Source organism: Carassius auratus, chromosome 32 (assembly GCF_003368295.1).
Source record: "Carassius auratus strain Wakin chromosome 32, ASM336829v1, whole genome shotgun sequence".
Lineage (NCBI taxonomy): Eukaryota > Metazoa > Chordata > Actinopteri > Cypriniformes > Cyprinidae > Carassius > Carassius auratus.
In genome coordinates this window covers 7,382,535-7,397,981 of record NC_039274.1, presented here as the reverse complement: position 1 = coordinate 7,397,981, position 15,447 = coordinate 7,382,535, and the positions used below count along the sequence as shown (strand labels likewise).

Sequence of the window (15,447 nt, the reverse complement as noted above, 5' to 3'; positions counted from 1 at the left end):
ATTTTGAATATTTTATATATATATATAAAAAAACATAAAATAAATATAAATAATACATAGAAAATTAGAACTGTAGTTATTAGTTTTAAATATTCAGCTAGAGGCCCCCATTATAGCCGTGACTGAGAACCATAGAATCATAATCAATGTTATTCTACAAAGTAGTCATTTTTATTCAGAAGGACTTGCCCAATGTTGTATAATGACCACTGAAATAGAACTGCTCCTGAATTAAATCAATAGTTTATAATTGAAGCATCCCTGAAATTATTACTCCGTCAAAAAAACAAGGTTGATCAGCAGCATGATCTGATTTAAAAAAATAAATAATAGGTACAAATCTGTCACTGGGACAGTCCCCTTTCAAAACATATTAATATAAACTTAAGGTAGGTAATGATATAAGCTGTTTAGGGACAAGATGTATATTTTAGCTTTTGTTCCTGAGGGTTTCACCCCCCACTGACAGCTTTGCATCTTCTGTTCATATATTGAGTGTGTATATGACGTTATCCTGGGGGCGGCTCATTCAGATTAAATATGTAGTTCTTGATGCATGTCACAATCCAGAACACGATGACAAAGAGAACACAAGACATTTCTGCATTTATTCTTTTTATTGATACACTACCTCAAAAGAGCCTATGCCGCACGGTGTTCCCTTTGAATAATTTCAAAAAGCACTGCAGTCTTAGAAATTACAAAATGTTAAATACAAAATGTACATGACATGACAATACAAGGCTCCGTAAACATCAACTGAACCTGTACTTTTTATTTTACAAACCATTCAAGCTACCCAAACTTTAGGAATGACATCCATTTCAGAGTATCAAAAATAGAGTTCTGGTGTTTGCATCGTCATCTGTAGGTAAAATGGGAACACATTGTTCGATCTTTGGTTTCTAGAGAATGAGAATAGGTGCTTATCTAGGGAACCTGCTTCATCCCAGAACTCCCCTTCCATCCATGTGTTTTTTTTTTTTTTGTATTTGTCTTGATTCTCAAAAAACACTAAACCGAAATCAAACCTAAACCTTATGACACATTCTCTAACGTTGCATTTGAACACAAGTTAAGGGTTTCCTACTGTATATTTGATAGTTTCAATTAAATAGTCAAAGTGGCATTGAAAACACCTGTCACCATATGTAAGGATTTACATATACTTACTGTATAGATGCAAGACTAACAAACAAACCTGCTATTTGTATGTTTGAAAATATCACACCATCCTATCATCTGTCCTTGCATAGCCTAATGTATCAATGTGCTTTTACACCATTTAAATTCAAAAAGGTTTTTTAAGATACAAAACAAATCTCTACAATTCTCTGGACACAAACTGACATAAGCGCATATGCACAAAACCTTTAAGACGCTTGCTTTGAGCATGAACAGACACATCTTGACACACAGAACTCCTGTCTGGCGTACTACTCTACGAAGAAGCGTCTTTACAGTTAAACTAGTCTAGAGGCAACAAGGTTTTCTTTTTCTTTTCTTTTTTTTTTTATCTTAAAGGCTGAAGGCAAGTTTATAGTGCATAGCAAAAAAAATTCTTTTTTCAAAACATAATTAACAGTCATGGTTACAGCTATACATCTCAAAGAATGAAAAATAACAGGGGAAAAAAAAAACAATGTCTTAATTGATTTGTGCCAGTTTTCCTAAGAAAATCGAAAGGCAAAATTTAAGGCATGGAGCCAAAAGAAACTCCGATTTGTTTTCTCTGGCAGTGTCCGTCCCAGTGAGTGAAGTACAGAAGAAACCTGCTCACTCCACACAGAGAGCCAATCGTGAGTGAAAATGAGCAGCAGCATGGTCTAAGATGGGCCGAGTGAGGGGTTTGGGATCCTATGGTACATTCTATAGTAAGACATTGATTGATTGTCAGGATGCAACCTTTTAAAAAAAATACAAATAATAATTCAATCTTTTAAATATAGTTATTTCCCTGACATCAAACCTGCAATGAGTTTTGTTTGAATTGTCCAATGCAGTTGTTTATGCATATCTGTTTATCTAATCAAAGGCACAAAGCGAGTCTCAGCATAGTCAGCGTATTACTGTGTTTGAGTTCAATGCACATGAAGCCCACATACAGTGTGTGAGTGTATATATACACACACACACACACACACATGAGCTTTTTAGTCTAAGGTCATGAGTTTATCTTCCCATGCAACTATACAAAACATGTATGTTATCTTTAGAGTCTGAGAACAATTCTTTTGACTTTTAAAGCAAATAAAAGTTATAATAAGATTCAACACGATCCACAGCACTCCAGAACAAAAGATGAAGCTCCTTTAGTTGGTATAAAATACCAACCACTGGATTCAACCGTGTCATCGTCGTCCTCAAAAAAAAAAAAAAAAAAAACTAATATATATATTGTTTGCACAAAGCCTGTTCAAAATCACAGCTACTACTTAAGGCATTTGTTCAACCTGAAGTGGAAATGGGCCGATCATTAAACACATTATCTACAGCTCAGAAAGGTTACTAGACGTGGAATGTTGCATATCTTCACTAGAAGAGCCCGTCCACTACAGGGCAGCACTGGGAGAACTTACAGAAAAAAGGCAGAGTTTTCGCTGGTAAGAATGTGTGACGTGGGCATCTATCACGCTTCGAGCACCCCTCAACTGTGTATGCAGTGTTCTGTATATCCCGGTCAGGGATGAGGTGCTCCACTGCATGGTGAATCTGCCAGCTACAAATAATAATACATCATGCTGCCAGAGAGCCCTGCATTATTGGTTTTATTTCCAGGAGAACACCACCAATCCTAGTTTACTCCCACTCAAGCACGCTTGTGTGTGTGTATGTGTACAGTACACCTGATTTTGTGTGTATGCGTACAATCTATAACCCCAGCTCTCCCGGCTGTTTGTGTGTGGAAGCAATGATTGTCGCTCAAAGTGCTTCTGGATCCACGCTACGAAGGGTTGTTTGACACTGGCTCTGGAGTCCTGGGAAGACGGTCTGAGAGACTGAAGGGTGTGTTGTGGGCTAGGATTGACTGTGTGCAGCTGGCGAGCCCCCATGAGCCTCTGGGGCCTGGGACATGTCCCTGCCTATGATCTCATTCACTGAAACACACAAAAAGACACATTAGTTCGATTATTTAGGAGGAGGAGATATTATTTCAAGGACTGGTATACTGTACAGAAGGTTTTGAAAGAAGTCTCTCCTGCCCACTATGGCTGCATTTATTTGACCAAAAATACCACAAAATCAGTCATTTAGTAAAATATTAAAACAATGTAAAATAACCATTTTGTACATTTATTTTCTTTTATATTGGAATTTATTCCTGTGATGGCAAAGATGAATACAGTATTAATGTGAAATTGCTGTCGCCAAACTTTAGTGTGAACTTTCATGTTGAGCGTTTTTAAAAATGAGTTCCTGTATATAACCACTGAAGGGCAGTGTTGAGCTACAGACTCATCCTAGAGGGCTGATGGAAGACAGATAGAAGAGGGGATAAAATAAAATAAACTTTGGTATGTGATCACTTAGGGGGAAAAAGTGTGCAATTGTGCGTCTGACCATTCTGACAGCAGCAGTCTTCTTAAGAGCACAAGTAACACACAGGCTATAAAAGCATCCTCTGCAGTTGCATCAGTTCATTATGAGTTTAATGGCCTCTGACTACATCTCCTTTAGCCTGTTGGCTTGGGCTTTTAAAGCACTATGGAAGGTCTGCATAAAATTGATCCTTTGTTAAAACACATGTTCTATATCCCAGAAGGCAACAGTGCAAGTGTGGTAATTACTTTGCAGGCCGGGAATCTGAATCAGTTTTTAACAGGTCGTCCCAGCAGGGTTCTGATTAATGCTGTGAAAATATGACTGTTTCTCCACAGGCTCAAACGGACAGTGGATGTTCACAGCAATATAGCATATACAAAACCAGTCAACAGCAACCATGATACAAAAGTTCATCCTATAAAAAAAAGCAACAGAGCGAGAACTAGGGCAAAGACGGCTCCGCTTTTTGTGGAAAAAAAGATTGTTCCATAGGAGAGATGGGGGGTTTTGACACACACTCACCATCACATTCAAACACCAGATTTCCAAGCTTGTCATCAGAGTAAGAAAGCAGATCTATAAAAGGTGATGACAAATCAGAGGGAAAAGCTGAGAAGCAGATGAAGGGGGTTGAAGGGGGCCCGAGGTATTTTTCAGACAGGTACCTGCTGCTGCAAGCGAGTTAATAATCCCTGCATTCCTCATCCAGTCAACACACCACTGACTGGGATGGACTACATTTTCCAACAGAACAAAAAAAAAAAGTGAGTTTAGTCAAGCTGAACCAATGTGTCGCTCTATTCTCTACACAGGATTAAAGCTAAGCTTTAGTTTTTTTTTAAACAGCATCAGTAGACGCATATGATGTCATATACAGTCATTTGTTAATAAGACATCAAAAGCCAGAGAACTGGACTTAGTGCTAAAAAAAAGCATTAAAGGTAAATAAAAGAATACGTGTTTAAATGAGAAACATGGCAGAGTGTTACCAAAAAGTGTCAGAACACCATATAAAGGACTGTGCCGATCTGCTCTAAATCTAATGAATGAGCATCTCTTATTATATTCACTCAGCAGGATGAATATTTAAAGCAGCTGTGGAGTGCTCGAGTCTGTTTGTGATGATTATACACGGCTCTTTGGTGTTTAGAAGAATTGAAATGTCACCAGAACTAACTATAGCACCGCTGTATTATAATCATTCAGGTTAAATGTGTCATACTGTATTTTCATAAGTTAATTTTTGTGTATTATATCATTTGATTCTTTGTGTGCAGTTTCTATGTTTTTTCTATTATTGATGTTTATTAGGTTTATGTTTTTTCTTGATTTGTGTACATTTTTTTTGCCTCAGTGTGTTGATTGTTCTTTTGTTAGTTTGAAGTTTAGAGTTGTTTTGGTACATTTCTTATGTGGTTAATGTTATTTCTGATGGTTTTGTGTGCAAAAGTAGCATGTGTGTGTGTGTGTGTGTGTGTGTTTTTCAAATGCCCAGCCGCTGTCACAGATCATCCTGTTGGCGTAGGCGGCTCTTCCTCTTGCATGAACACACTTCACACATGCAGACCTGCTCTGGGCTGATTGTGAGTTCTGCTTTAAAACCCACTCAGTGCGCTGTCTGCCTCTCACGCCGCACACACACACACACACACACACACACACACACACAGTCTCTGCACAACCTCACAGACATTGTAGAACAATAATACAACTTACAAAACATTGAGTAAATGTAAATAGCAGCACCTCCTGCACACATTATATGACAATTTGCAACTCTCGAAGGTGTTCAAGATTGGATGAACTTTATTTGATATTTGAAAAAAAAAAAATTTAATTAAAACTTATATGTGTGTGTGTGTGTAATACTTTGTTTTGAAGTACACCATTTAAAATGCCAGTAAACAAATGTAAAAATAAATAAATAAGTTAGTTAAAATACCAGACTTCTGCAGAAATGTGAAATAATAAACAAATTAAAAATGAATATATTTAGAAAAAAAATGAATCATAAAAAAAAAGGCTACAAGCAAAAATGGTTTGATTCAGCTACTGGCATGGCGGATTAAAAATGCAGACTTTATCATCTAATAAATAGAAAAACATGCAAACAGCAAATGAAGAAATCAAACGTATGCCAGTATTTTTAGCACAGCACAGTCGGTCAATAAACACAGACGTCTGAGGTGTGTCTGTAGTACTGGCAGATTTTTAAGGGTGCCGAACTTTTTGAAAAGACTAATATGTCGTCTGCCACAGTATTAACACTACTCTGAAGTGTGACACAAAAGCCCACTGTAGCATTCATGTATCCTTCAAACACACAAATCCATGCTGCAGTTTCAGTGTGTTTGGAGTCACCTCACGACCTCAGAGTGTAGAAAACTCACAAGTCAATCTATTCATATTACAGTCGCTAACTGTAAAAAAAGAACAAAGTACCAATCTCAACCATATATTAAGTGAGTGGGTGTCTAAACGTGAGCTCTGTAGATATTAGTGATGGATCCGTCTCCGTTAAATACAGGAAGTTACTGTGCAATATATCGCAATATAGCAGCAACTGACCTGAGAGGTTTCAACATTGTCTTTCCCCACATGTAACAAAGCATGATTCATCTTGATCTCTTTCGCATAACGCTAGAGTCTCTAAACAGGGGATCCTCTTAGGATGAGTGGAAGGGACCATCCCTCATTAACATACACTGTACTGCACAGGGTCTGAGCCTGACAGACAGACAGACAGCAAGACTCTGAGCTGGGGTAAATGACTCGATCACAGGCGGACCGTTAACAGACGCATCAGTTGAGATGGGACGTCAAAACCACTCACTGGGTCAAATATTTGATTTTCTTTTAACTTACAGGCAATATGTTTAGACATTTATAACAACATTTGGTTCCACATGAACCAGCCTTTCTAAGTGACAAATGAATTTAAGCTAAATTTGCAAACCTTTTTTGGGATATTTTTATGTTGTATATTCAACTTAGATGTCCATTTCAAATGTATTGCTATATATATATATATATATATATATATATATATATATATAGATATATATATATATATATATATATATATATATATATATCTATATATATATATATATATATATATATATATATATATATATATATATATCTATATATATATATAGATATAGATATATATATATATATATAGATAGATAGATAGAAAATAACATAAATACATATATATGCATTTAGAAATTAACAAAATTGCAGGAGGTAAAAATTCTGTAGTGCCAATTTTCTATAAAACCTGATTCCATTGTAGGTGGCATCCTGATTATATATAGGCTACATTTTTCTATTTTAAAAGCAGTGAATGTGTTGTGTTATGATGGAAAGTATTATACTAGGTAAGACTGACCTCATCAGCCAGAGCAACTGATAGCAAACACCCGTTTCCATTTAGGAAAGAAAAGAGAGAGCGAGAGAGAAAAAAAAAGTCTGACGTTTAAATGAACTGATCTGTGCGTGAAATGTGAAATCTAGTGCATGTTTAGAACATGGGCATGAGAGGGTGCTCTCTCTGTTTACTTCATTTACGTTCCCCTCAACCCCTTATGACCTTGCAAAACCACAAATCTCACTTTTTTAAAACAACTCGTGCAAAAAAGAACAAGAGACAAAAAGTGACTGAGAAAGCACAGGGGAGCAGTCAGTTTGATCTGTGAATCATATTGTGGATTCCCCATCTCAAGAGTCAGGCAGTGATTCATCCCCATCTTCTCTGACCAGAGGCCTCGGCGACCTCTTAAACATGTTTAGACACTGGCTTTAACAATCAGTACAGCGTAGCCATGTGGCAAAACACAAATACATGTGCCGTGACTGTTCTGTTTCAATGTGTCTAACCCATGAAGAAAAATAAAAGAATAAAATAAAATAAACATTTTCTTTTATGTAGAAGGAGCTCAAGTGATTTGAAAATGAAAAGAGTAGATTACCCAGGGGAATAAAATAAAATGTTCCTAACGAAAGTTAAGGAGTAGCACATTTTTACAACAAAAAGGACAAACAACGAAGTGCGTACACAGCCACATTCTGGCCTCCCTCCTCCACTCAAATCTTTTTCTTCTATAACCAGATTCAAAAAGGAACTCTGAATCAGTAGTTTAGCGACATCAAATTTCCCCTACAAAACAAATATTATGCGAAATTCAAATTAAGCCATTCAAAATAGAATTACCCAGGACATCTGCATTACATTTAACCTTTTAACAGACACTTTTGAACAAATCAATTTACAAATTAAAACACAAGCAATTGATCAAAAATGAGCAAACAATAATACTGAACTTAATCTTAAAGGGATATTTCATCCCAAAATGAAAATCCTGTCAACATTTACAGTCTTCACCTCTTTTTCTTCAGTGGAGCAAGAAGATGTTTTAAAGAATGTTGGTAACAAAACAAATAACATGGGGAAAATAGTTTAATAGTTAATAGTTTTGGGGAAAAACTATCCCTGTAACAAGAGTTAGTACATAAAGAGAGAGAAAGGTTTTTTTCACACCCCAAAATATACATTTAAAAAGGTGAAAAAGCCATGCCAGAGAACAAATAAGTCTGAGCTGGAGTTTCCTGGTCAGAGAGTGTACCCTTGTCACATTAATTCCCAAGGATCTTTGCACCACATCGCCGCCACCAAACACCACAGCAACGCAAACTGGACGGACCACAACGCCACTGCCCGCCTGCACCAGGACCTCAAAATGATATTCCCAACAGCGTAATTGTACGGAAAGATGACACAAAACCAGGTTTCCACTGGTTTCAGAAGTGTTCTCGGATTGTATTTTATCAGCAGCTTTGGGCCCAGATCTGTGTTTTTTTTTCCCCTTCCGCTCTCTCTTTTTCCCTCAGAGATCAGAGGAGTTGTGTTATTAATTTGACACAGTCATTTACCACTGGCTAAAGACTACAGACCTGGAATATGTTACAGGTGGAAGTTTCCGTACCCACAACGGAAACAGGGAAACGGACGGTTGAAGGCAGAACATTAAATGATGATATATGCTATAAAGAGTAGTACAGAAAACAGACTAATTATCACATTATTGACAAATGTGATTGTCACTCTGGTGAATTGCAAATGTTAAAACTAACTATCATCCTTTGATAGAAACTGAGTGACTTAAGATATAATCTCTAGGACACAAACTAGAAACTGTGTACAGTATGACAGGGATACAAGAGCCGAAGACAGCAGGCTTGGCCTATTATTAACCCAGATCAGTGCACTCACGCCGGGGTGGCAGCTGCACACAGACATCCACGAGAACAAAGGAGCACAAGCACGAGCCTGCATACACATCTCAAACACAGACCTCTGGGAGGACATTAATTAAACACACCTGACATGAAAAAGAGTGGAAAGATGATGAGAAAAGAGATCAAGTCTGCTGTAAGTACTGACACACACTGCTCCTTCTGTTCATTATGAGGGAACCAGTCCAAACTCATCAGGGAAGTATGGCACCCAAACCCCTTATGCTCATCTAACACACACAACACACATGCATACAGCTCACTCAGCACATAAGCAGTCTACATTTAATCACGGATATCATGCTGAGAGATGAATGCAATGGTACAAGTATATTACTCAAGTTACAATGGTCTTATAACCTTTGGTTTACATTTCCTATGTTCCTAGTCCTTCATTGCCCTTTCTGTTTGAGAGTGTGCGCGTTTGTGTAAATTCACTATTTTTTTGTCTTCCATCTGTCAGTCTGTCTGAAGCCCCTCCCCAGCGCCACCTGCGAAGAGTCTTTGACATCACCTGTGCCATCTGTTCACACACACACAAACACACACACACCGCCGTCCAGACGATTCTTATTTGGCCATTATCCCAAAAGAGTTCCAGCCCTTCAATATTAGCTTTCTATAGAAATAAACGTTAATCCACCCAGTGGCAGCACCAGATCCACACAGACCTGGAATGAAAACAACAGGACCAGAATATCAGGTGGGAATCCCCACTTGTAGTCAGCACTATTGAAACCAGTCTGACCAGAAACTATATGTGAGATTTGTAAACAAACACTGGGTTTTACACTAAACATTTCATCTGCATTCACACAGAAAATCACACAACTACTAGAATGCACTGCCACTGACAACCACTGACTTCTGCTGAAAAGTGATTCATCAAATGGAACTGAAGTATCTGGGGCCATAAACGCGCCAGGAAAGTGTGATTAAGAACGACAAAGTCTGACTGATACATCAACTTACATTTAAATCTAGTGAAACTGTGCCAGCTGCAGAGCTCTTACAGTTAACCATGACGAGTGATTCATGGCTCTAGTGAACAGACATGAGAGAAAAGAAAGCCAAGTTTATATTTAAAAGCAATAAACAATAAGCAAAATAACAATAATATGATACATATTTATTTTACTATATGGAATACAGTAATGATGCATGCATGAATGCATACATTTTATTTGAACGTATTATTATTCAGGGATGCAAACTCATCATGGGTGAAAAAGATGACAAAGACGAGCATCAAAAAATAAAAAAAATAAAACCCTTAACACTTACAAATATTTGAAGCTTTTATTATTATTTTTTAACTGAGCCAAAATTCACTTTAAATGTTCACTTTCATTTACGAAGAAGACAGGGAAAACGATTGTGTCCTGGTGGAAAACAAAGACTTAAAGGTTAATTTCCCCAAAAATGAAAATGAGCTTGTGTTTTCTTTACACACTCTCGAGGCATCCTAGGTGTATTTGACTTTCTTCTTTCAGACCAAACCTAGTTGTAGTTATATAGAACATTGTCCTTGCTATTCCAAGCTCTATTATTGCAGTCAGTGGGTGTTACAGTTGAACAGTCCACAAGTCGTCAAATAAAGCGTGCATTCACAATAAAGCATGCCTCACACGGCTCTGGGAAGTGAATAAAGGCATTTTTGTCAGAAAAATATTCATATTTTAAACATAATGAACTCTTTTCTCCACTTCCATTATCGGTCATAAGCCGTTCCATTCCAGCATGCACACACACACAAAAAAACAACACACAGGGGTGTTTGAAAGCAGGTGACTTCAAGTGGGTACAGAATTGAGTTTTACAGTACTGGCACTGTAAAAAGACCCCCCAAACAATTTTAAAGACCAGCAGATCTTTGCTGGGTTTACAGTTGTAAAGAAGACAATAATACAAAACTGGTTACTCTGAACGTGTGCAAAAATATTTTGGATTCATAGCCTCCTTGGGATAGAGGCCTGTGACTGTACAATTGCACAGATTAACGGCACTAAACCTGGCTGGGACTATTGATCTACACAATTATTGATACTTTTTTACATTTTATTTTATTTGGACTTTTCTAAGTTGTTTTTACATGATTCCTATAAATTTAATAATGATTTAAATTAATAAATCGTAATTTTATGCACATTTTTAAGTTTAGAGTCAGAATCAAGTTATGGAAACGCTGAATTTCGAATAAAAATGCCTTAATTAGAAAAAATCTTTTACGCTCGCTTGAGGTGGTTAATGCAAATAAATGTAAAATGGAAATGCATTTTGCGAAAAATAAATTCCTCCAAGCGCATCAAAAAAGTAAGAGGCATTCATTGTGTTTCGTCTACTCGTTCTGAGGTGCAAGTTATTTATTATATAGGCAAATTATTATATTCAGTAGCTTTTACTACTTTTCTTAATGATGTATGGTGCCAGTTTATCAGGAAGTGACGATTTTATTCTCTTTGACTCGTTGGATGGAAACGCTGCTTGTTCACAAATGGTTTTATGCGATATTCCAATTTTGCGCATAAGTTAAATTTGCAACTTTGGATGGAAACCTGGCTATTAGCACATAATATCAATATTATATGGAATTTAATCAATAATTATAAATACATAATGTATTTTACCAAATTGTGTTTATAATTTTTCAATTTATTCATTAAATAGGCCAATCGTAATGCTTCAGCAAAACATCCCACACATTTCAATCATGGTGACAGCTGTATGTTGACGTGAAAGAAGGTTTATGTCAGTGACTGGAGCTGTGTTCTGTTCTATTTGCAGTTCATTTCTGACCTCCTTAACAACTCAGTGCTCAAGAGCTTCAGTCAGAGAATGACAGACCCTATTTATAGTGTGTGCTTTAGGGAGGATACAGTCCCTGGTGAAATCAGTTCAAAACTTCAACTCCATCCCATCTCACACACACTGAGTGCATGAGGATGTCTAATTCTAGATGTGAGCAACTTTGGGGCTGAGCATGCCTACTCTGAAATATTGAGCGTGTATGCATGTAACCATGTGTCTCGTGTGAAATAGTATGCGGTCTGGCCAGGAATGTGAATTTTGTGTATGTTTGTGCGTTACACATGCCCACATATAGTTAGTTTAATTAGTTTAATTACTCAGACAAATGCTGGATCCTTCTGGACTCATACTTCACTACACACACGGACACTTGAGATTTGAGTGACACAAGCTGTTCATTAACTCTGTCCGACAGCACATTTGAATATGTAACTGAAGAATTCCAGAAAGCAGAGAGCAAATTCTGGTCCAGGATTCATATTTCAAAAACATGACGACATTGCTGGTATCTGTGCTGATGAACTACAGCATTAGCCTGAACTCTCTCATCAGTCATACACAATTTTTTTTAAAAATTATAATAGATGCACCAGGTTTAGAGGTATACAGCCCACAAAGCACTTGAATTTTCAATAATAAATTGCTGAGTTGTGAATAAGGAATCCATTGTGGTCTGTTGTCTGAGCTTCTCACATAAACACACCATCAGCAGAAAATATCCACAGAAACACAGAAGTTGAGAACAAGCTCTCCTGCTCTGGCTATGTTCGGGAAAAATACTAGTGTACTGCTTACTGTATGCTGCACAGTGCACACTGAATATTGTATGTTTTTAAAGACACAAGAATAATGTTAACTAGTAGTACTCTACAGTGTGGTTCATACTGCCACATGATCTCAATACGTGCATGTAATTCTTCTGAAACTTCACAAAACTAAAAACACACTACCATTATTATTATTTTTTCAAGAAATAAATACTTGCATTCATTAAGGATGCATAACATTTTTATCAAAATTGACACTAAAGACGTTTTATAATCAGTATCAGTTTACACAAAAACGTTTTACCGTTTTTGCTGTATTGTGAATACAATAAAGGCAGCCTTGGTGAGCAGAATTGTCTTCTTTTAAAATACATTCAACATTTTACAGACACTTTAGTGTATATTAAAACTGCATTTTATGTTATATCTGCTTCATAGGAGGTCATACTGAGCTCACTGTATTATGGAAGCAAGCTCTATTGTATATACTGTAGTGTATTCTCGCAGGCAACTGTCAAATGCAGTAGTTATTTTGAGTATCCAACACTAATAATGCATACTACATAATGTAAAAACAATGAAAGTAGTAAAGTAGTATGCAACTCCAAACACAGCCGCTCAGTTTCCCTCCCCCACACTACTGACATTAGGTCTCATAGCTCTACTAAGAAGGATTACCGGTGTAAGGAATTCGCCCTGTGTCATGACACTCTTAAGATCTGGGACCTGCCAAACACTCTAATGCCCCAGGCAACTTGTGCAAATTCATATTAGTAAATGAAGCATTACTTCTGCACAAATTCATACACGTTTATTCACCCTTAATGTATTATTCACACATCAGTAGACTGATTACTCTAAATTACTCTAATATCCATAAAGGATCACATATGAATAAAGTGAATAAAGGGGTAATTCTTTTAGGAAGTACTACATAACAAGGGGAAAAAGCAAAGGTCTCATGCAACGGAGGTTCAGTCATCTGAGCTAAATCAAATGCAACGTGGAATATGTCACAGCAAATGCAACATTTTAGTATATGGTAGTATATAGTATATTTAGTATATAGTTCTAAAACAAAGTTTTAGTAACAAGTTCCAGAAGCTTTAAATACCTTTAATGTTAAAGTGAACTGTATCAATATTGCATCAAGATCAAGATTATCAAAATTCCTCAAGATTTCATTTTTTGCTTAATTTTCTATACACTGCACTGCGCTAAAAGTTGCAATTGTCATTGTCAAGTGTCACAAGAAAAAAATACATAGTGCAAAAATACTAAGTGCAAAGACTCACCATCATCAAGCGTAATATCTTGCAGGCCGATGGTCCGGAAGGTGGGCTCTCTATCCTCTGGCTCCTGCTTGATGTTCAGCCTCTCTCCCAGTTGGGTCATAGGGTGCACCAAGGGACCTGAAGGGGACAAGCCAGCCAAGACAGGGCTGGTAGCCTGGGGAGAAGGCTGTCCAGAGAGTGCCATGGGCCCCAGGGGGCTACTGGATGTAGGAGATGGGGAGGTGGGTGAGTGGTAGGGGAGGGAATGGAGCTGGGGGGACGAGGGCCCGGAGTGGGGAGATGACACCATATGAGCAGGAGCACTGGGGGGTGTGGGGCAGGAAGCAGACTGCTGCCCGGCTGGATGGTAAACCAGAGGATGCTGGAGCTGTGGGGACGGCTGTCCCAGTGTGTGGGTGGGTGATGGGACCTGCCCTGGAGTGGGACAGTGATAGCCTAGAGAGTGAAGGTGAGGGGCAGAGTGGGCCATGACCTGGCTGCTACCGGTACAGGCTGCATGGCTGGGGCTGGAGCCAGGCCCCGAAGGCACTCCAGAGGCGGGTGTTGAAGAAGCCGGGCCATACACCATCCCCATACTTAGGGTATGACACCCAGCCGGGTCGGCCTGAAAGGGCATTCGCTCATATGCCTGTGGGGAGCCCGCAGTCATAGGAAGACTGTGTTGGCCGTTGAAGGGCATGTTGTGTTGTATGGGTGGGTAAGATGGCCTGGCAGTGGCAGCAGGGCCTGGGTGGAAGGGCATCTGGCATTCAGGAGGTGCATTCAGTCCTTGAGCCTGAAGGTGAGGCAGGTGGGGAAGAGTTGGGGAGCCCATCGGGGCGCAGGGGGCCTGAAGAGGGTGCAGGCCTGCAGCCAGGCCACGTGGTGAGCTGGACAGAAGGCTGTCTGGTGGGTGGGAGTGCTCTGGGGAGGACAGCGGCTGAGCACAGACCAAACTGGCAGCATGGACCAGAGACATGGACATGGGTGGCACAGCAGGGGAGTCCAGATCATCTCGATGTTCCTGCTTGACCCTTACTGGAAGGGTGGAGGGAGAAAGAGAGAGAAATATATGAAAATCTTAACATTTGAAATGACGTTAGCTATAAAATGTCACTGAATTAGCCTGAACAGTAATTATCTTGTTTCCTATCTTTGGTACTTTTCAGTAATGTCAGCAATATGCCTTCAAACATTTTATTTATACTTCTATTGTTATCATATTGACAGTTATTGAGATCTCATAATGGCATTAGCATACCAAACTCATTGATCAAACTGATTTGGCCATTTCTTTTAAAGTTTAATAGATTCACAGCAGTAATGGACTTTTATCCCTTTTTCCATCTCCAATAAAACTGACAGAAATATTACATGACTAACATACAGGATGTTCAAGATTTATGCCCAATATAAAATTTGCACATATTTCATCAAGTCAATATTTAAACTCTCCTCTCCTCTCCTCTCCTCTCCTCTCCTCTCCTCTCCTCTCCTCTCCTCTCCTCTCCTCTCCTCTCCTCTCCTCTCCTCTCCTCTCCTCTCCAATGAGTAATAGTAACACTGTGTACAGTAACCCATTTCCCAATCTGCCATTTCTCTGGCCCACATGAGTGGGGGATATTTTTACTGGACTCTAAGAAAGCATATGTTGCCTGATTGAGTGCCATGTAAACCAGAGCTGAATTTGGAAACTTAAGAATGCTGTCTGCCCTCCAGCATAGCTCCAAATGGGAACCAAAATCCAGTTCACA

General features: G+C 38.5%; 1 protein-coding gene across 3 annotated transcripts in view; it reads right to left on the bottom strand.

The window, feature by feature from the left end:
• Positions 1-602: 602 nt before the first annotated feature.
• Positions 603-15,447, bottom strand: part of LOC113051488 (nuclear factor of activated T-cells, cytoplasmic 3-like) — a 70,901-nt gene continuing 56,056 nt past the window's right edge. For all 3 annotated transcript variants that reach the window (XM_026215263.1, XM_026215264.1, XM_026215265.1), the window contains 2 exons: positions 13,715-14,731; positions 603-3,098 (listed from right to left, as the gene is read on the bottom strand). In XM_026215263.1, coding sequence (XP_026071048.1) covers positions 3,019-3,098; positions 13,715-14,731 — 1,097 coding nt within the window. In that variant the 3' untranslated portion in view covers positions 603-3,018. The remainder of the gene's footprint in view (positions 3,099-13,714; positions 14,732-15,447) is intronic.